This window comes from Armigeres subalbatus, unplaced genomic scaffold, assembly GCF_024139115.2.
Source record: "Armigeres subalbatus isolate Guangzhou_Male unplaced genomic scaffold, GZ_Asu_2 Contig264, whole genome shotgun sequence".
Lineage (NCBI taxonomy): Eukaryota > Metazoa > Arthropoda > Insecta > Diptera > Culicidae > Armigeres > Armigeres subalbatus.
This window is the reverse complement of record NW_026943003.1, coordinates 265,345-288,205: the sequence shown is the minus strand read 5'-3', so window position 1 is coordinate 288,205 and position 22,861 is coordinate 265,345. Positions and strand designations below refer to the sequence as shown.

Genomic DNA, 22,861 nt, shown 5'->3' with positions numbered 1-22,861 from the left:
ACAAGGCTTTTGTTCGCCAATTACCAGCAAAAGGAACCAACTTCTAACTCGGTCGGTTCCCAGGACATTAATTAAAATTAAGCGTTCAAGAGCGGCTGACAGTGCTGGGCGGCGATTTACCATCCACTCCGGAACTCAGAATCTCATTATCCTTTATGTACTTCTTCGCAACTTTGATAACGAGCGACTACCGAACGGTAAAGTACGCTTTTATAAAACTTTTCATAAACTCGAGAGCGTTTGACAAGTCGCTTCGACACGACAACGACAGCGTCAACGATGGTGATGATGGTGGCAAACTCCATAAGATAATTTATTGAAGTTGGCGGCATTTGGCAGTGCATTCCAGGCACATAGTTTCTCAAGTTCCAGCTTTAATGGCAATCACTTCTTGAATGTAATTGAAAATAGCCCTTATTTATATACCTCGGCTTCGGGTCCCGCCGAGGACCGACGTGATGGAATGACGATTGATCGCCTTTATCTCCTTCGTTAAGTAAAACATATTACCCCCATTTAACCCAGCGCCACGTCGCCGATCTCGTGGCCGTCGAGCTGACAATCGGGTGACGGTAAAGAGGTTATTTTGCCAGTCGCATCGCCGTTTGGGAGTTCGAAATGGTCTGCCGGAGCAGCAAACCATGTCACTTTGTCCCATTAATTTTCCGAGGGAACCATTCTGAGGAACGACGAAAAAAATCTGAAATGGGGCAACCCCGTAGGCGTAGACGGCTTCCTATCCTGCGGTTGGTATCTTTCCGTAATCTGTGATAGCTTCGGTGCAAGAGCGATGGAAAGGGACTCTATCGAGTGGTTTAGTTGTTCACAGACCTGTTCAAAAACGTTATACTTATATCAAAATTATTTTTCTTTTTTAACTAGAAACTATTTGATCAATATAAGCAGCATTACCGTGTTTTTGAACAATTGCATTAGCATCATATGGCTTGCATGTTCACCATGAATGTTCAGTTCATGTACTGGATGGTGTTACTTCCATCTACCAAGATCTGTTTGAAAGTTTTACGGCTCAGATTTGTACAACAGCATCTATTGATAAGAAATTATTTATTTATTGAAACGAATGTTCCAGTTGACGGAATATTTCAAAAAAAGTTCCATTTTACGAACAAGTCTACTCTTCACAATTTAGCCTTCAATATTCATGTGACCGAAACTCATAAAAGCTCCAAGACTATCTGTAGGACGGAATTTTCTATCCATCCTGGCCACAATTCCCACCCCTCTCTTGCTCGTTTGTCCCGGTTGGTCGCATATTTCTTGGTGCCAGATTCGCATGCTTCTTGGTTCGGCTTTGGGATTCATGTTCATAGAAAAACGACCAATTCACCAACTCTGGCACTGGAAAATTATGTACCCACATCTCCCCGCCCTAATAAAGGTTCGTTCATGTGAGTGTATGCGAACCACCAAGCAAAGAACATCGGATCAGCGAAACACAGTGCGGCAACTTACCGACGACGGATAGTGTCATGGAGTATCCCACCGGAGGCGTTGTGGATATCTGGCATTCGTAGACACCGGAATCCCGGGGCTGGGGATACAGCACCTGGAACGATAAGAAAGCGGAAACGGTGTGAATGAACGGTGGCAGGGGAAGATAATTGAGTTGTTGTTGCTTTGGAATGACGGTGAACCCTCAGGATAAATTTAATTTCCGGTCGATGGTTCATGTCAATGAGAAGCATGTTTTTGATCTGAATTTGGTGGGCGTAGGTGCATGTTAGTGAAGTAGGTTGAACTAGATAGCGATCCGAGGGTCAAGTAATTCTATACATTTGGAAATAGTGATAATAAAATACAGTCATACCTTGATGTAAAGTAACTTTTACTTTGATATAACGTAACTTTTTATTGCCAGTTTTAATTTTAAACGTAGTTTATTGACTCTTAAAACCTATTTTTTAACAATTCCATGGATTTTCGTAAGTTGTACCGAAAGGCTATTATTTCACTCCGAAAATGATCTTTTTATAGAAGCCTCGGAGAAGATTGAATGACATTTGCCAGAAAGCTATTCCCCAGAATAGACCATTTGCCAGAATGTACAATTACCCAGAAATAGTGAACCTGGAGATTCCGATTATTATTGGTAGCTAAAGAATAGAAAATTAATTATAAAAAGAAGGTAATTTTGCATAATGAGGATTTGGCATTATTTATTATTGAAGGGATTTTCGATATTATTAGTGTTCATAAAAGAGATTATTTAACATATTAGATTTTTTTTTAGAAATATGGAAACTATTTATTAAAAAAATACATTCATATTTGTCTAATAACAAACAAATTGTTCACGAATGGATATCATATTTCTTCGCCTTATTCCAGATGCAGACTTCATTTCAACAATTGAATCTTATCTACAATTTATCACTTTAAGTCATACTAGACAGATATTTGAATTCATTGAAGAAGTTGTATCTACAAGTCTAGACAAAATGCCTACTTCTAAAGAAGAAATCATATCAAAAACTGCTATATTCAAACACAGTCACGAGCGAATACCTACTTTTAAACAAGGGATAACATCTACCCTTGCCTTAATCGGAGCAAGCGTCTTCTTTTTAAAAATGGATCATATCCACCATTGCTTCATTTTTGGCAAACGCCTATTTTCAAAGAAGAGATCACATCCACCATTGTCTTTATCCGGACAAGCACCTTCTCTTAAAGAAGGAATTAAATCCACCATTAACTTAATCCGGACAAGCGCCTACTATTAAAGAAGAAACCACTTCTTCCATTATATTAGTCCCAGCAAACGCCTATGAAGCGGGCTTGGTAGTCATATGGCTACTGCTTCTGCCTCATACGCAGGAGGTCGTGGGTTCAATCCCAGGTCCGTTCCATTCTCCTACTTTGTATCTTTCTCTTAATTTCTCATGTTCTAGCAAACGCTAAAACTGGAAATGGACTTCCATACCGTTTCCATTACTATTCCTATACCTTCAATTTGAGTATTCTAACAGTAATCTGCTAGAATTGGAAATGAACTTATAGAGCTCGTTTCCTACATCCAATTAGAAATTCCATCAGTTACCTTCTCCCATCTATCACATTGGCAGCTCGTTAACCAAGACGGACCTCTGCCTCTCCAACCTAACCCAGAAATTCCAACAAATTCCGCATGAACTCGTGGCAAGTGCAGAGGTATATTCGGCTTGCAGTGGACGAGTAATTGCATCATCATTTCCTCCGCTACATTGGCTTGCATTCTCCCGTGGCAGGCGCCAGTGCAACCTAACAAATGAGATCACCAGTACTTGTACATTGAATTTGTGTGCTAGTCCCAAGGAAACATCTGTTGGTACTTTGTGCAAGAACAGCTGATCTGGTCATAATGGAGTAGCAACTACGGGAAGTCAATCAAGCTCAAGCTCAAGCTCAAGCTATATTAATCCCGGCAAACGCCTACTTTTAAAGAAGGGATCACATCACCATTTCCTTAATCCGGGCAAGCGCCTACTTGTAAAGAAGAAATTACATCCACCATCGAATTAATCCGGACAAGCGCCTTCTTTTAAAGAAGTGATCATATAGCAATGGTTTGCTTTAATCCTGGCAAACGCCTTTGTGGATAACGTACTTTAGTTTAAACGCGACTTTTACGATTGGAAGTCGATTTTATTCTTAAATCAAATGTTCACAATAGTACAACACAATAGTCACTTGAAATTAAATGCACACCCGACTGAGGGAGATCGACCGACGTGAACGTGCAAAAGTTTTGTAACGGGACGGGGTTTAATAGGCAGACTAAGGATAATCACAGCCCCCACTTAAGCGCCAGACAACAAGTTGTCGTGGAGGTGCACGATCTCAAGTATGAATTCCCGTTCCGGCTATGAGACCTCAGGGCGAGTTCGCTAAAACCTACGATGGTAGCGTTACCACTTAGAACCCAACAAACTAATGACCATTTAAAAATATCCTCTTTAGCAGCGGTTCTCAACCTGGGGTACATGTACCCCTGGGGGTACCTTTGCTGGTCTCTGGGGGTACCTGAGACAAACATGCGTAATGGCGGATGTTGTATTATATAATTGCCAAAAAAAATCACTTTAGAATTGATCTTGAATTTTTAATCGAGTTTTGTTCTGCTGATTTCATTCATATGACGTTACTATCAGAGAGAACAGTTTTTTTTGTGTTGAGCAGATTTGTTGTCCTGAATAAAGAGCATAATTCTTATGAGGTTGTGGATTTGGTGAGATTTTACAATCGCTGTTCAAAGCCCAAGGTCAAAATCTATTACGCCCATTTAGAAAAGTTCATCAATTGATATAGTGAAAATTGATTCTAAAACACAACATAACGTGTTGACGAAATCATAATTTCTATTTCGTAATTTCCATGAAGTTTTGGATAGGTTCTATAACATGCATTATGTCCTCAAGGGCAAATATAAACGGAAATACTGACGAGGTTGCTTGTTTAGATTTATGCTAGTTTTTACATTGGAGGTTAATAATCTCTATTTGAAATATTTCAGGTACATTGTTCATAACAGTAAACGGAGTTGAGAAAATGAAAGTTTTGTTACTGTGTTCTCAAAAATCAGCGAAAAGGCTTGAAAAGTCCAGTAAACCTGCTGTGCCAAAGTATTAATTTTGTTTTAAAAACTTCAATGTTGGAAAATAAAAGTTCGACGTGTAGCAAGGTTGAAAATTGATAAGTCGATGTACGTAAATTTGTCAGAAGCCCAAAATTATGTTCTTGAAAATTAAATCAAATTGAATTATTAGGTTTGATAAAAGTCCAATAAAAATCAATTACCCTCTTTTACATTTGAGCTTACCGGTAAATAAAAAAACTAGGGGGTACCTCAAGCTGTGCCATGGTCTGAAGGGGTACCACGTAAGAAAAAGGTTGAGAACCGCTGCTCTTTAGGATCTACTAAAAATACGCGAAAAGGAATCGATTTTTCTCGAAAGACGACTGTTTAATCCTCCCACCTTACAGTTCAACGTTCACTCTAGCTTGTGCAGCAAAAGAAGCTGTCGCATGATTCATCTTACAATTCCATGATTTATTCCTATATGGGTTAGTACTTCTTACTTGCGAATCACTTCCCAAGAAACCATAAGTTCAGATTTTACTTAAATTTGTTTCTAACCGAACCAATTATTGGTTCACTATTGGTTCACATTGAGTTCCAAGCCCCTTAACCGAACTTTAAAGTTCACTGCTGCGTCTCCCACGATAAAAAAATTACTTAAAATGCGAGTTGATTAAGGCAAAACATCCCATCTTATCCGTACTTTTTGGTTGCTTGGGTTTTCTTCGGGTTGGCCTCCATGGCGACGATTATGCTGCATTCGTTGCGCGCGATTGTCGTTCGTTGCGGCATCGTGTCGATGGTAGAGCTTTCCGTCGGTACGCAACATATGTTGACGGATGTTACGAATCTTGGCGACGGCGGCGGCGACAGCAAACGATCAGTTGCCGCAGCTTCGATGCCGATGTTCGGGCACCAGCCGTAAGGGGGCGACTTCAATTCTGGGTGGACCCAAATTGGCCGTTCGTTAACGGTAGTCGATCGGGGGTTCCGCACGTATTACTGACACGTAGGGCGCAACGACATAAGGGCACTTCCACAGTATTTTTTTTAAACCTAGGAGTAGGAACTTCGTTTGAAGGAGTAATCTTCAAACGAGTTTTATCACTGTCAGTAAAGTCCTTTGTCTTGTGTTTAACATAATTACCTGTTCCTAGTGACTAATTCGTACACGTGGTACCTGTCGTTTTTGTTGTGCTTCCCTGTCGTTATGATTCCTATAACTAACACTCTATTATTATCTTTTTGGTGTTATTATTGTGTCGTTTTACTAACCCATTTTACATTTGAATCATTTGTTTGAGAAACTGCATAAGTCCATTTTACACTATTTCGAAAAAACAACAAAAAACTGTTTTTTAACAAATTTGCACCGAATATTTCGATTTCTTCGATACAGATCAATAGTTTATGGCAAAACTCAACTCCCTGGGGCACTTTCAGTGCAAAAAATATAAGCAGTACTCCACAATTGCTCTTCAAAGTACGTGGACATATGTAGTTTCTCAAACAAACGAAATTTTTTTCATACATTCCTGAACAATTTTTTTCGTATTGCCAGAATATGTAGTTTTGTATGAGGATTCAAACTATATAAAAATCTCATTTTGGCCAAAATGTTACATCATCGCGATTCAATGATCTATTCACTATCTAGCTTGTTCGTTTGTCTAGTGTCGTAAACTGTCTTCACTGTTTGGTGTTTGGCGTTGCAAATCGTCGTTGGAGAAAGTATGCATGCTACCTCTTCTGAGCTCTACCGAAAAATCCCGAGGCCTTTGATGGTCAGGTTCGGGTAACTTTATCCGGTGGTCTAAATCTGCTACCTATTTTGTATATGTTTTACCAACTCTTTTTTAGACGAATAACCGCAAGAAAATTCAGTGACTGAGAACGTTACTTGCCTAAATTTAGCTATGATTTAAATAGGAGAGGTTGGGGTGTATTTTGTAACCCTGTTACAGTTTATTCAAGACTATTAGATATGTACAATTTTTACTTACTTGGACCTGACTGACTGCGTGCGATGTCTTCTAACTGCTGTTCGGCTTGTACCTATCATCGATCGTGAGGCGATCGGTGTGATGTTGAATTAAATGATGATTATCTACATACGCAAATGCTTGTTCAGTCTTCTCGGACACTAATAGTTCAGTCAGCGATCTAGACTATCAGCCTCGATGATCTGCTTGCGGTCTCTAGGATATTGGTACTCCTGATCAGGTTCCGTTGACAAATCTTTAGTATACATCGTTGCCCACATGGTCCGTGTAACACCGGTTCAGCTCTTCGCTAGAGTCGTATACCGAATCCTCTTCGAATCGTCTGCCTCCAGATGCCAATCGACCTCGGTTGAGGATTGTTTGATTGCTCGAAACGACGAAAAACATGCAAGACACGAAACTTTGTGTGTGGATTCCTTAACCCCCACAGAATACTTGATGCAATGCATCAAAATTGACGAACAGGAACTGATCAGAACTTGATTCGACCTTGGAAGGACCAGACATCAACGGAGTGAACAGCAGATCTTCAGACATTCGGACGAGCGGCGGCTCCTGCCGCGGCGGATGGACTTGACTAGGGAGGACAAACATTCTCTAAGCTTTTTGACTATATTTTATAAAACAAAAACTTAACTGGGACGCGGAGACTCGAAGGCCTCCGCAGCGCCACCAGGCGTCTGACGGAGAAGAAATTAATCCTCCTCGTGAGTTGACTTGGACGGAGTGTCGTTGTCAGAAATTTGTAGGACACACACTTTGAAAATCACTAGAAGGAAGTCTTCGTCCTTCGTGCGAACTTTGACAACACGGATTCCCCGGTTGGATCTCATTGACACGACCCATTCGCCACCTGAGAGGTGGTAGGTTGTCCTCACGTAGCAGTACCATGGTTTCGACGAGAATGTTGTTCCTTTTACCAAGCGAGGGCATAGTTGCTTTAAGGTGAAGGTGGGTTGAGTTCCAAAACAAAGCTTTGAAAGTATTGGTACAATACAAACTGTCATATACTGTAGTAGTATTGTCGTATTTATGGAATAACAAAGAATATTAGGCTCAAAACGACCCAGCTCCACCACGTTTACTTGATTCCATCCCATGCTCCGAGTGTCCTTCAAAAGCCGATTTGAACAAAAACTGATTGAGAACAAGTCGGTTCAAGTTTGTATGAAAACTATTATGGGAAACAGAACCTTTCATTACACTGGCTACAGCACCTCCCCTCCAAACGCTGGCGAAAAGAGAACCCACATAGCTGGAAGCAACATTCCAGAGACTTCACTGAACGCTCCTTAGGAAAGATTCGTTGAAATAGCATTTTATACTCCGCTCACCCCCATGTCACACTATTTGTATGAAGTATCTGCTCCTGGTGCGATAGATATCACAGATATGTTGAATTACACAATTACACAAACACAATGTCAGCGGAACAGAGCAGCAAATTTGACAGAAAATATATGGGCTAACTGTCAAATTTGCCGTTTCCGTTGCTGTTCCGCTGACATTGTATTTTGGGCTGTATTATCATGCTAAAGCTTCGGAACCTCGTTTAAAATCGACTCCCAACTATTGAAACGTTTATTCAATATGTATTGTCTAAGGAATTAATTGTCTAAGGAGTTGAATTTCATCCAGTCATATGGTCTTCCCCTCGCCAGCGCCCAATCACGGAGTGCCACAATCAGAATAATGTAAAATTCAACCTCGCCATATCAACTGCCATACAAACCTGAAACGACCTGTACACGGTAAAGGCCCAAACACAATGTCAGCGGAACGGTAACGGAAACGGCAAATTTGACCGAAAATATATGGGCTAACTGTCAAATTTGCCGTTTCAGTTGCCGTTCCGCTGATATTGTGTTTGTGGCTTAAGCCCCTATTCGAACCGACCAAAACCAGCGAACGACACCCAAAATATGAAACAAGTTCGACTGAGCGTGGCGGAGCAACATCAGTTTTGAACCACCCTGTTTATTAGGTTGCTGCTATCGGTACCGGTGTTTACATTCGCTTCGCGATCAGTTTTTAATCTTTTTTTTCGGGCAAAAATTGCAGTTTATATTAAGTTTTCGCTTCAAACAAGTGACTTATTCCAAAAAGTGAAGTTTAATTTGCATTCCATCAACATTTCGGGCTGCTCATGTGCGGAGAAGTGTGTAAAAATTGGATTTTTCAAATGCCCTTTGAGAAGAAGTGAAGTGCAGTGATAAACCCACCAAACCGCGGACGGCTGTTAAATTGGCACGAAACTGCTGGTTTATGCTATATTTCGAGCCGAAATACATAGGACTCTTTGAAGAAACATGTTAATTATCACGGGAAGTACATAAATATAGTGTGAACAGGTTAGTAATCTGAATATTAAACTTTTGTTCGATGCTTTTCGATGCATTCGAATGTTGGTGGGATTGGAGTGGGGTTTACCCGTGGAAGGTCCTGTGCCATATTGACTGTCATCGTGGTACTCTCTTTTAACTATGTCCTTAAGCGAGACGTAAGTTGGACTTCTCTATTCTTACGTAACGCGACTAGCTCTTCTGGAAATCTTTCTCTCTGGGCTAGGATCAGCAGCTGATGTAAAGCTGCTACTCGTTCTTCAAGTCGCACTAGACCTATTCTGCGGTCGCTAGTGTTTCGACAGTTGTGCACAAATCTCCCGACGAAGGATACAATGCGAACTAAATCTTGCAATGACGATCGAAGGCTGAAGATTGTGCTAGGTTCAATAACTTGAGCTGGAGCCGATACCGATGTGCGTTCCTCAAGTAACAGAAGATCTAGGTCCTCCTGATTTATGTTAGCCGTTGTCGACCATAAGGTTTTGCCTAACCGTAACCAAGGTGGCCCTTGCCACCACATCTGGAAATCCTTCAGCTAATGAGGATCCATTCCTCTTGACAGAACATCTGCCGGGTTGTCCAAGCCAGCCATGTGATGCCAGATACCTCCACATGTGATGTGCTGAATTTCAGACACCCTGTTGGCCACGAAGATGTTCCAACGAGACGGAGGTGCTGCTATCCCGAGCAGCACAAGTCAGACAAAACTGGTTGCTGCTACTTGATTGTGACTAAATCTGGTCCCATATGAATTCCAGTAACCTATGTAGAATATGAGTGCTGCTAGGGATGCACCAATTAACGATAATTGAGTCGGTCCAAAAATACGGCTGAACTGCGATCTTGAGACTTTGGACGAGTTTTTCGTACTGATGTGCGCCTGTTAGTGCAGACGAGAGCTCTAATCGTGGAATCGAAATTTGTTTTCGTTTCTTCTCTAGGTCTTAAAGCGGAGCTACACGAGATTTAGCGGTAACCAGTGATAACGAAACTGTTCCATCAAACAAGAGGTAGATGCAGACGCCGTACGCCTTCTGAGATGCATCGCAGAACATGTGAAACTCGACGGACAATGTTTCGCTTCCGAATGCGATCCAACGAGGTACTTGCAACAGAGTCAGACCTTCCTAACTTTCTCTGAATCCTCTCCACCACATTTGAAGCTCTTCGGGTAGAATATCATTCAAGGAGCACTTTGATCTCCAAAGATCCTGGAGAAATACCTTGGCTGGAACAAGACTAGCTCCAACCAGACCTAACGGATAGAAAAGCTTCGCGAAATCGGACAATATGATCCTCTTAGTTATCTCAGTAGCAGGGTTCCACTGAGGTACAGTGAACCGAAAAATGTCCGAACGGGTTCCCATTTAATTCCAAGGGTATTAATTGTGGGGTTAAAGATTTCGAAATCCGAACAAGAGCGTTCATCTCGCAGGTAAGGTGGAATATGATCCAGCCATTCTCAAGAGTTGGAGCTCCATTTCCTCAAGCTATGCTTAGAACATCGATCAGATCCTGTGACAATTGTACAGCTTCTTCAAGGCTGTCAACGCTCTTCAGCATATCGTCGTATCAGTGGCGACAGGAAAGTGGTTAGAAGTATGCCACTGGAAATGTGCTTAGGTCTCGTGCTGAGATCTCACTCATATGCTAATAATTCGTTGATGAAATCGGCAAACATTTTTTTCACAATTGGATCGGTATACAATCTGCGCTCCAAACGAAACGACGAGTAGCGATTAGCTGAGTATTTCCCAAGCGGTCAACGATAAATTGTTTCTTGAGTAGCTGAACAACGAACCTGCCGGTAGAGTTTCTCGTCGTCGTTCTCTCAAAGTGTGTTTCATATACCGACTCTTCTAGTGACAATGTGCTGAAGGTGCGACACGATTCTCCAGCTCAAAGAACCGTGCTAGTCCTTCTTCAATATTCTCTGCAGCACACGATGACACGACTGGTAAAACATTTGACTCATCCGGAATCGTTCCAGAGACTATACGCTCTGCAATCATCAGCTCCAGATATACCTACTTCTGCTCCTATAATCAGATCTACAGCTGCAGACTCGTGGAACGTTAGATCGGCTAACACTCTCCTTCGGCACATTCCAGGAACGGATGTCAATGCTTCGTGTTGGAAGATCGACGATTACTCGTGGCAAGACATGGAACTTAAGATTTGCCACATAGTTTGTAGCAAGCGAATAAACTTCCCCGAAAATTGCTTGAGTAGATGCAGTTCGCGATCCACCGATTCCGATGATCGGTTAATGCTCACGAGTTCATTTGTACTTGAGCTTTTGCGAAACGGTTTCAGACATATAGCATCGTTGAGAAAATCCGCATCTTCGTAAACTTGGTACACTTGAAGGCAGAGTGAGCTGATTCTCCGCAGAATGGACAGCAGCTTGATTGGATTCCAGCATGGCTGATTGTTGGACGAAATGGCTTTCCAGGTGCGATGGACTGTAATACGGAACAATGACTTTTCAAAAACTTTACCAAGTCTTGATACTTTGGAACCACCTTCGAATTGTAGTATGATTCCCACTGACGCAACGTTGTGGGATGTAGACGCAGAAGCGCGGTAGGATAGATTTACTCACCGCGGAGACATCGATGCTGTGGTAGAGTCCCCGTTGAAGAAGGTGGAGAACACGTCATTGAGCGCGCCGAGATTAGCTTCCAGCAACGCTTCAGCTTGAATAGTGCCTCGAGGGTTGGCCCTTGATTCTCCCCCATAGATATCATGGGAGAGTAGAGGTCAAAATAGCGCTTAAGGAAGACTCCTTTATTTTCATAAAATAACATTATTTGAATGTTTTGCAATGTACAACGAAAAATAAGAAGCAGAGTCCAAATTTAAACAATTCAAATTTGAATTTCGATTGAAACTCGATTGATTCAATTCTCAAGTATCAGTTTAACGATGTTAAACATTATCATTTTCTTTAAAAATCATTCTCCACAAACATCACCAGAAAAGCATCAATGCTATTATGTTGGTGGTGTTTCACAGACATTCCCCACCGGCTTGGCACAAGAGGTTAATTTCGACAAAGGAAAACCATCCATCGTTGTTGGAAGCTCTATAAATACGCCACACTAGTTTGGCCACGGACGGATCAGAGCGCATAGAATTCGAATCGAAAGCCAATCGCCAGTGAAGCCATTTTTATCCAACTTGTATAAGAATCACATCGTTGGAAATGAAACACTGGCGCATCAGTTGTTGGTAAATGGAAGAGAAAATACGACATAAAAGCATCGAATTGCCAAATGGTACCAGCAGCAGGAAATGCCCCTCAATCCTGGAAGCATCCGGATATGAGAAATTCCTCTCCGGCGAACTTTGAAATTGCTTTCCGACTCCAACGCTTGGATACAAAGGAACGCACGCAAGGGTACTGGGAGTGAAAGACTTGTCTAAAGTGGAAAGTTCGAAAAGTCTTAACCATTTTGAAAGTTTCTGCAAAAGTTAAGCCAAATTGAATTTTACAATTAGGACTGAACTTCTTACAACGCACATGAAAAATTCTCTCGTATTATAATTATTTGTTTTCACTGTGAAGCTTTTTGACTTGTTCATGAATGAAAATACCCCTGCGTGGATCGCAGTTTTCTTCAGCTTGCCGTGGTGGTCACTACTCATGAGCCGTGCCATAGCATCTGAACTACAAAGGACTGAGCGGGTGGAGGGAAGGACATAAAACTGATGATGCTGCTGTAGTTGTTTTTCCGCGCCATCCAACGGTCACAATAAGAAAAAATAACAACAGAAATTCCACAAAACCAAGCAGATTGGAATAGGATTCATCGCCCAGAATCGGGAACGGAGAAAATGCCACCGCAGAGCACACTGGGTGTCATTTCAACCTTGATTGGAAAAGAAAACCTTATTCGGCGGTTGATGGTAATGGGTGGTTCGGAAAAGCGATTTGTCACTCTGTGAGTGGATTCGGTGCTTTTTTTTACTGTACGTCTACATCAACTTGCAATATCTGAAGCAAGCCAGAGCAAAGATCGTCACGTGGCGTGCCAGATAAGGTTTCGTTGAATAACTATCTTGTTCCATGAACAAAACGGTTTTCTTTTAAAAAGCAGTACTTCCCCCTTGCAGTTATGGAACAGCTAACGTCGTTCCTTACATTCAATACCGAAAAAATCGACAAAATGTAAATGTTTTCACTTGGATAGTGTAATATGCGAAAAAATATTTTAGATACAAACATATAGAGCGGACGAAAATGAATTCCAGAAAGTTAGATCGGTGAAATATGTCAGCATAGGTAAAAATCTTGTGTGTTTATAGAATTCGTTTTATTTTTGTAGTAAGGAATAAGTGGGTTACTTTCCGTATTTTCGGTCTTTGGTGTTGTGGCGTTTATTTTGCACCAGAATTCAAATAACAAGTTTGGTTTTCATACCAAGCCCTCTGTCAAATAGAGAGATTTTTGCAAACTGTTCCATCCAATTTGTATGATGCAGGATTTGTAGGATTTGTTTTTGACTAAAATAAAAACTACTACTAAAAAATTTAGAAAAAGCGCAGAAGCTAGAAGCAACCCTCACTTAAAACTATGTTAAAGCTGATCGATCTCGTTTGTTTGTCGTTGAACGAGAACTCAAACTTTGAACAATTTAATGGAAACTGACAGTATATTTCCTCTCAGTTTTTGTAATAATTTATAAATAGGAATAGTATTATAAATGTTTATGATGAAAATTAAAAGTTAAAGAAAATAAAATATGATTAAATCAAATTAATTAAAGCAAATTTGCTGGAATAGATCCATGTCACGTCGTTATTCTTCATTATTTTTTTCCTGTATGGATTACAGTTCTACGTAGTGTAACACAGGCATGCAATGTTATCAAATGAAACTTCTGCTTTGCGTTGGTAGGATACCCGCAAGAGAAAAAGTTTTATTGTGGGTTAGAACAATCGTAATTCTGCGTGATGGTACACTCGAATGCATCGCCTCGAATGCAAGAGTTTGACATGCTGCTTCGTTGGGAAGCCCACAAGAAGAGTAGTGTTATTATGGATCGAAAAAATCACAATTATGCGTTGGGATACATTTTTTTCTTCTGCGTTGGTGGGACGTCCGCAAGAAAAGTAGCGTTATTGTAAATTGGAATAATCACAATGGGGTGGCAGTCGAGTCGTTGCTTGCAAGAGAAGGCATTGTACCAGTAATAGTTGAACCCAAGTTTTATCACTATAAAACCGCTAATCAGTGCAAACTAAGTGCAGGGGATAAGTTTTTCACCTTATTGTTCAATACTTATCACTTCTTTCCTCTACACTTCATCGATTTCGTATGTTGAAACGAAAAGAAGCAGACTTCATACAACAGATAAAATCTCTGATATCACCTCTCAACGATGAGCATTGTAAACCAGTCTTCACGAAAACATGAACCGCGTTTAAACAAGTGCAGCTTTCCCGTGTTCAAGTTTGCACTCAAACATGCATACTAGATCCAAACCGAGTTCATCATAAACCGAACCAAAATCACACCCGGTTTGAACTCAAGTGTGCGCCCAAGTTCAAACACACGGGTTTGAACATGGAAGTTTAAACATCAGTTTACACACAGCATGCTGTTCATCTGTTCATATTGGTCAAGTGGTTTCTCTTCTTGAGTAGCGGTGATGGCCTAGTGGTAACTCGTTTGGCGTTCACTCAGGGCACTAGTGTTTGAATCCTTGTCTTTGGATTTTTTAGGAATGGCACATGAATAGTTTTAGTTTTATAAATGCCACTTTTCAGCCCTTGTCAGGTGGTTTGCACTTAGTTGCACAGATATCTTGATGTCACAACAATTTGTTTACTCAACATTTTACATACAATCTTCAGATATTATTCTTAATGTTCATAACAACTGAATATTATGTGCATTTTCCCAGTAAGAAAATCGGCAGCCTCCAATGTAATGATTATTTAAAGTGTGCTTGCGTTTATGTTCTAAACGAGGTAAAATACATAAGTCTCTGTTCGTCTGTCTGAAATGTAGCCCCTAATTATTTTTACCCGTTACATACGCAAGCATGCATGTTGTTTTGTTAGAGACGATGAGATTTGCATATCGTAAATAAAATATAGATGTGGATTCCAAAAAGTTCAAAGACACACTTTTTAGTGGGGAGGAAGGTTGTTAACCAAAAAATTCAAATTGATAGAAATTTAAAAAGATAGTAGGGGTCTGTTCATAATGTATTCTACATATATTGCTATGTATAAATAATACGCCGATGACATTATGCAATACAAAGAAAATTCACAAACGATGGATTAAACATAAAAGTCTTATAAACTACATGGCTCTCATAAAAGATAAAATCTCCAATTATGACAATCTAAAAAATTACGAAACTGGAATTAAAGCCCCGTTGATCATAAGGTTCTTCAAACAGGTCGAAAACCCTCTCCCTGGAATAAAGAAATCTCTATGCAACCCAGAACTTCGCTTCAGATTCTCGGTATATTTATCAAGTACTACCTACCGCAAAGTAAGTAGAATGAATTATCCCCATATAAACGTGTCAGAAAAATCTTATCCCAAAATTTTAGAAATATGAACTAATCAGTTTTTTGGTGGTTGCAGAATCCCGAAATCCTAAGAAGAATTGCTTTCAGAACCTCGAAAATGGAACAAAAAGCTCCACTCAGAGCAGATTCGAACCTAAGACGTCCTGAATGAAAGGCCTGAATCAAGACCTCACCTCTATAAACGCTTCGTTATGCAAGTGCGAAAAATGTGCACACCATGTTTCAATTTTTCAATCATACTTTCATTGAATAATTCTCTTATTCGAGATATGAATAACAAAGCTGGGAAACGTGGAGAATCAACAATAATATCCCTAGCAACCCGTTCATTTAACCCATGTGTAGGATTCTCGTGTGCAAGCGCACATGTTTGAACCCAAGTTTAAACTCGATGTTTGAACATTGTACATTGCGCCTGGGTGTATCGGAGTTCAGGCTCGTGTTCAGATTGCTATGTGCAAGTTCGAACATAGCAAGCAATGTTTGATTGGGTACACACACTTACGTGAACATCTTACACATGTTGCACCTTGAAGACTGTAGTAAACATAATCTGACTTCTGTGTAAAATGACGTGTGTGCATTTGTCGCCATTGTTAATTTTCAGGGATTTCGACTGGATCTGTTGCTTATATTAGGTTTTTCGGATCTCAGTCACATGAAAATGTTGATAATCTTAAATCATTGCCAACGTTTCGATCCGGAAGTTTGGATCTTTATCAGGACCTGTCATGTTATTGGCGATACCGTAATTTATTACATGTCTATTAGTGTATTACTGTGTTAATTTATCAACCTGTCTTTTAAAGTGTTGGTTACACGATGGAATGTCCAATAGGGTACTGTAAACTGTAAACTGTAAGCATAATGCTTGTTCGCTCGTACCAATATGTTCAGACCTCACTGTAGATTTAATTGTCTTTGTATGAAGAAATTTGTATTAATTATCCGTACTGTACTGACGTCTGGACGAAACCAAAAGTGTAAGTGCTTGTCCGTTGTTATATTTGTAATTAATTATTGTTAATAAATGTTTACAGTTTCGAGTGTCTGGTGGAACGCAACACTGGAAAACACGTTTCTGTCCAACGTCCGAAAACGAACGCGGCGAGATGAATTCCCGTCGTAACAATGCTCGAATGGTTTTTGTCTACACTTTTCGCCGTTACTGCCAAATGAATATTATCGAAATTAACATTCGGTACCTTTTTCTGCGTGGTGGTTTTCTCCATCTGCGATGTTGGCATGCTTACAAGAAGAAAAGGGGTGTTATTGTAGATCAAAATAATTACAATTTTGTGTGATTAGACGCTTGCAAGCATCGCATTTGAATCCAGTGCAAGAATTTCTTACTTTGCGTTGGTGGGACGCTCGCATGACGACTAGCGTTATCATCGATCAGAAAGCAGGGTAGACCACTTTTGCGTAACGTTTTACGGTGTGAAATCTATTAAATCGACCCTAAGCAATCATTTTTCTAAGCTATGGCAATAAGTTGTGCCAATTAAGGGAAATAAAAAATACATGATAACAAAAATATTTAAGATAAATTAATGAATGTATGTTCTGCATAATTGCACCGATTCTAGTTTGTTAGCCCATCGGCTTTTATTTTCCCGCATGTCTTATGCACACCCATACATACAAACAAGCAATCACAGATATCTTCTCAATTCGTCGAGAGAGTGATGAGTAACAATATAGGTCTCCTAGCCTTCTGACTATTTTGTTTTTGGAGCGAACATACAGCTGATGAAAATAAGGAATCAGCTTTCCAGATTTCACAATAATCGAAGCGCCATCCGATGTGCGATCAATTGCGGCTACGAAATTGTGTTCAATGTCACAACTCGTTAACAGCTGTTCCACGGATTGCTTTATCTTCTCCGCCGGAAACGATCCGTAAAGCCGAAGTTGTCCCAAGTTGTCGCACCTCGCTATTAATGACGTTCTTCATCGAAGTCCCCAAGTCCAAGACGATTATGTCGGAATAAAAATGTTCAGATAATGATGACGACGATTGTTTCAACGACATCAATGGTAGTGAAAAATCAGATGACGAACTCATTTCGTTCTCATTTGGTAATATCTGAACTTATATTATATTGATTTTCTTAACCAATTGTTGAATTTAATTAATGATTATATAAAACCGATTTTGGAGAAACTTTCAAACGAATCCGAAACATTGTTCGAATTCCAGAGGAAGGATGAAAACCGGTTTAGGGAACAACTTCAACTCGTTCAGGATGTTCTGAAAACTAGTGAACTGTGAAATCGCTCCATAAGAATAAAAGTACGTAAGGTAAGACACCCAGAAATCGCCCTCCCCCCAGTTTTCGCCCACCTATTTTAAAATCTTCATTTCTCGTAAACTAGTTGTTGAAAACAGTTACAGTTAAAGTTTTTCCATACAAGCATCAATCAATTATGAAAAAACCTGAACTTTAACTGTTTCCAACAACTAGTTTTCGAGAAATGAAGATTTTAAAATAGGTGGGCGACTGGGGGGAGGGCGATTTCTGGGTGTCTTACCCTACATAATCAAAAATTATCTGGATCTGGTTCAATCGATATTCGACGCTCCCCAGCCTGTTGGGGTGATATCGTAGGCGCTGAAGTGTCGTGACGTAATGTTGTTGACTAGACTTTTTGCTATCTGAACTGAATAGCCAGCAAAACCCTTTCACTTCGAAATTGCACGATGCAATTCTAAAACGAGTAGATGAGCGTCGAGACATCAAGAGATGAGATGGCTTCAAAGTAAAGAAAGGTAATTTTCGAATTCTGCTGAGCTTTCGATCGCTTTCCGTCACCAGCTGATTAGGTTTGTTTAAGTTCCGATCCACACATCATTTTCTGAATCTGACGGGAACAAGGCTTCATCTCCATAGAAGAGTTGTAAGCTATGGACCAGAAACAGAGAAATGCGTCGTAGCTTGAATAATTTCATCAATAAGGAGCATGCTCTGTTTGAAGTAACTGATGAACTATTATCGAGTCTGGAGAAGGTTTTCATGGCATTGAAGTCCATTAAAACCACTTTGATTGATATACCCAACCAGCGACTGTTAGATTTTCATACACTTCTGTATAAGGACCTACCAAAACCTGTATAAGAACTGGGCATATGCAACATTGTTAGATTCTTATACAATATAAGATCACAAACAAAAATTGTAAGAAAAGCTTGCAAAATTGTAAAGTTCATACAATATTTGTAAAAGAATCTAGCCTTTTCGCATATGCCCAGTTCTCATACAGGTTTTGGTAGGTTCTTATACAGAATTGTTAGAAAATCTAGCAATCACCGGTTGAGCGAGCGGGTGTTCTCTGATTCTAATTCTTAAATAACTGCACTAAGAAGAAGTCTTTATTGTCGGATTCAAGCATCAACACCTTAGCATTTCTTAAACCATATTGCAAGCGAGTAGACAAGTGGCGATTCGTTACTAAATTGAACTGATACATATTTTACCATTCCCAAAAATTTAATAAATATATGAAATTGAAATTTGCAAGTATTTTTATTTTTATCCCGGGATCCCGGGATATCCCGGGATAACGAAAAATTTAATCCCGGATCCCGGGATTTTTTATAGTCCGGGAAACAAGACCCTTTACTTGTTACTAAACAAACTCTTTAGATTGAAATGGTCTTGTAGATAAAGCTGAATCCCAGGTTTGGTGTTTTACTGGTGATATTCTTGAAGCAAAACTAAGATATGACTAGGGCTCCGATGCATGGCCAAATAACAGTATTACTGTTTTGCTTTCTGCATAATAGGAGTAAATCATGATTGAAAGGGACCTTTGATGAGATATGTAGCTCTTAACGAAAGGTTTAAATAGCGGGACACTGTGATAATACTTTATTCATTCTGAGAAGCATATGATAAAAACATAACAATATCTGCATCGAATTCAAAGCTGCATTGCTTCTCAACAGCACTGGAGTAATTCGACATGCACTTACAAACAAAGAATACGGGTAATGATACAATAGATCTTATATTAGTTATAGTGGATCGAAAATAATCTTAGTTTTGCTTTATGGTACACCGACAAGGGTTACCATCCATCAAATACTACTATACTTTTTTCTGCTGAGTTGGTGGGATACCCGTGAGGAGAGTTAGTGTTAGTGTGGATAGGAATGATCACTATTCTGCGTGGTGGGACGCTCGGATGTTTCACCATTAAATCGAGTACAAGAGTTTCTTCCTCTGTCTGCAATGGTGGGACGCTCACAAGAAGAGCAGTGTTATTGTGGATAGCAATATCTGCAATTCTGCGTTGGGGAACGCTAAAATGAATTGCCTTTGAAACCAAGAGTGTATCTTTATGCCTTGGTGGGACACCCGCATGAAAAGTAGTGTTACAAAAAATGAAAAAAAAAAACTTTAATTCAATGCAGTGCCTAAACCACAGAGATGTAAGCGAATGAAAGACGAGTTTAATTAAACACCATTCCCTACTGTGCAAAGCAGAAATCAGTCTTTCATCCTACTTAATTTTTCTTATGAAACTTAAAATAGGCCTCAACCTTAGGCCAGGTTGCTTTCGATCGTAATATGACGCAAATTTCTCTTACTAAGTAGTATGCAGAATATTATAAACCTTTATTGTTTGCACTAAGAATTTAGTCACAAGAAGTTGATGGACCAATGCACCATGCGGCTCCATATGCTCGTATGCTTCTATGGTAAACATGTTTAAAGCTTGTTGGCATAAGAAGTGATAAGTCTCTGAAACCTTTTTCAAAAAGCTACAAAACCTTTTGACAAAGTTTTACAGAAGAACTTTCGCTACAAATTTTGTGAAGACATAAACCTTGTATGTTGTAAAGTGGAGAAAAAATCATATCACTTTTAGGGAGATTGATCATCGACCTAAATACCTACAAATGTGCTCATTTTTCTTTTTTTTTTTTCGTTCGTGATCAACCAATGAGTTGGAAGTGGCTGTGTTTGCTTATTTGTTTTTCCATTGTCTAAATTAGATCCCAAAAGTATGCGTAAAGTTTTGTGTGATGTGTTTAAGCAAATGACGCAATCTTGATAGGGGAAGTGGGGGTAGCACGCCCATAGGGGTTAAAACGCGCCACCCCTGAATAAGGTTAAATATCCCCATTTTGATTATTTTCAATAGTCTATACGATAAAGCAATGAAAAATATTGCCATTGGATACATATATTTCATGATTTTTCTCTAGTTATACATGAAAAACTTGAAAAAACGATTTTTGCGTGTTTTGATGCAATTCTAGCTCGGTGGAATTTAGTCTTTCTGTCGCTGTTATACATTGATAAATTAATAATTGAGCCATGAGCCATGCTGCTTACTCGTGTTCTTTATGTTCCACACGAAATCGTCGTCAAAAATGGTTTTAAAACGATTTTATGGGCCTTCAAACTTCTGAGGTCGGTGTGGGGCATTACGCCCATGCTCATTTCGTATGACCGAAACAGCTGAAACATTCGGTTAATTGCCTTAATGTAGGCAATTAAAATGAAAATCAGTACGATAAGCACATGCGCGTTTTAACCCATCCACTGGCGCATCTCACCCCGCATGGTTTCAAAATCATTTTTTTTCGGGTGCTTTTTAAAAATCAAATTTCTGTGCAATAAAATGTACAATTAGATATCTGTTATCGGTAGTCAGTCGCAGATATGCTGTTCTTCAGTATGCGCTGATGAAAACTGGCTGAAATGGTGGTTTTCATTGATAAAATGGCATTTTCCTTAACGTGGGCGTCCTACCCCCAGTTCCCTAGATTGTCTCGCCCGCAGAAAATAATTCTAAATTAAGAAGCGATCACCGGAGTCAGCAAGCCGGGAGCGTCGACCCCACCGGCAGGTCATTGACTGGGTCACGGTACATAAAACCCAAACAAACCGGTGAGTCACCATATTTTTTTGATTGGAATGCGGCGTCCGATCAAGGATGTTACCGATCATTTAGTAATCTGGGTTCGATCATTTAGTAGTTTATCAATAACTTATTCCAGAAACTGAATTTCAAAACGTGTTGTATGTGTGTGGCAGTGAAATAGCACTTGCCGTTTACTATATAAGTAAATATTCAATGGCTTTGAAACCATCGAAGTAGGCCTGATACCAATAATCGAATAAACAACAATCGAAGCAGTCGTTGCACGTGGATGTCAGCCACATGTGCTGCACCATCCAAGGTGAAAGGTTTTTCTGGAGACTCCCGCTTGTATATATACAATTAATTATTAATATATTAACGGAACAAACTCCACAGTATGGTGAACTTCAAGTGCGAAGGTTTCTCTACAACTCTGCCTAAATGTTTGTTGTTTGAATTTTACTAGTAACGGAGTTATAGCTATAGTTTCAGTAACTTAGACTAAATGATAACAAAATTCCAATCATTTAGTTAAAGGTACTGCAACTAGCGCTACAACTTCGTTATTAGTGGAATTCAAACAACGAGCCATTAAGCAGGGTTGTAGAAAAACCTTCGCACTCGAAGTTCACCATGCAACACATTTTGAAATTCAGCTTCTGGAATGAGTTATTGATAAACTTCTAAATGATCTAACCCAGATTACTTAATAATCGGGAACAACCTTGGTCGCGAAGGAATGTCTTGGCTGTGCCAGTCTTGGACTGAGAACTGAAGACTGAATGTGCTTCGAAAGCCATATTGCATTTTTCGCGAGTCGGAAAGCCTGTCGACTATCGCTAGGGTCCGCCGTCACGGACCCGTGAAAATATGTGTGCATTGGCCCGTTTCGCCATCACCCCAAATTACTGTCAAGTAGCAGTAGCGCAGACGATCGAGAAGCAGAGTATCAGCAAAACCGTGACGTCACGTTAATCCCGGCGCGGCCATACAGTTTTGTAATTGTTTTGCAATAATTCTCGCGAAAAGTGAGTGAGAGGTAAAAGTGATGAAACAAAAAAGGATTTTCATCTAATAAGCAAAATTTTAGTTTATCTGCCAAGGCTAATTCTAGAGAAAAGATTGATGGGTGAGAAATGACCCTAAATGAAAACAACGAAAAAAGATTCTCCCTTGACCCAAAAAACGCTTGCTTTGGTCTAATTGAAACGAAAAGTCGAAACCCTGCCCTCAAAGGTCGGGACTAGATCTACGCGTGTATTTATTTAAATCATTAAGCATGTGTTCAGTTTTGCGATTATTTAATAAATACTCGTGATATTCAAATAAATACTCACTGGCCCATATTCATCCCAAAAATTGACAGAGCCGAATATGAATATGTTTAGAAGTGAAGTGACAAAGAATGCCGATGGGCTTCATAAACAACCTATTTTAATTCACCGCGTAGTGATGCTGCCTTTCTCGTCTTTAGTTAAGACACCAACCTTATGGGGGGC

At 39.8% G+C, this 22,861-nt stretch overlaps 1 protein-coding gene across 1 annotated transcript in view; it reads right to left on the bottom strand.

Moving 5' to 3' along the window:
* Window positions 1-1,476: 1,476 nt before the first annotated feature.
* The window catches only part of LOC134203853 (uncharacterized), a gene marked incomplete at its 3' end in the record, with an annotated part of 245,986 nt that continues 224,601 nt past the window's right edge, over window positions 1,477-22,861 (bottom strand). The window contains exon 5 of the mRNA XM_062678692.1: window positions 1,477-1,570. Coding sequence (XP_062534676.1) covers window positions 1,477-1,570 — 94 coding nt within the window. The remainder of the gene's footprint in view (window positions 1,571-22,861) is intronic.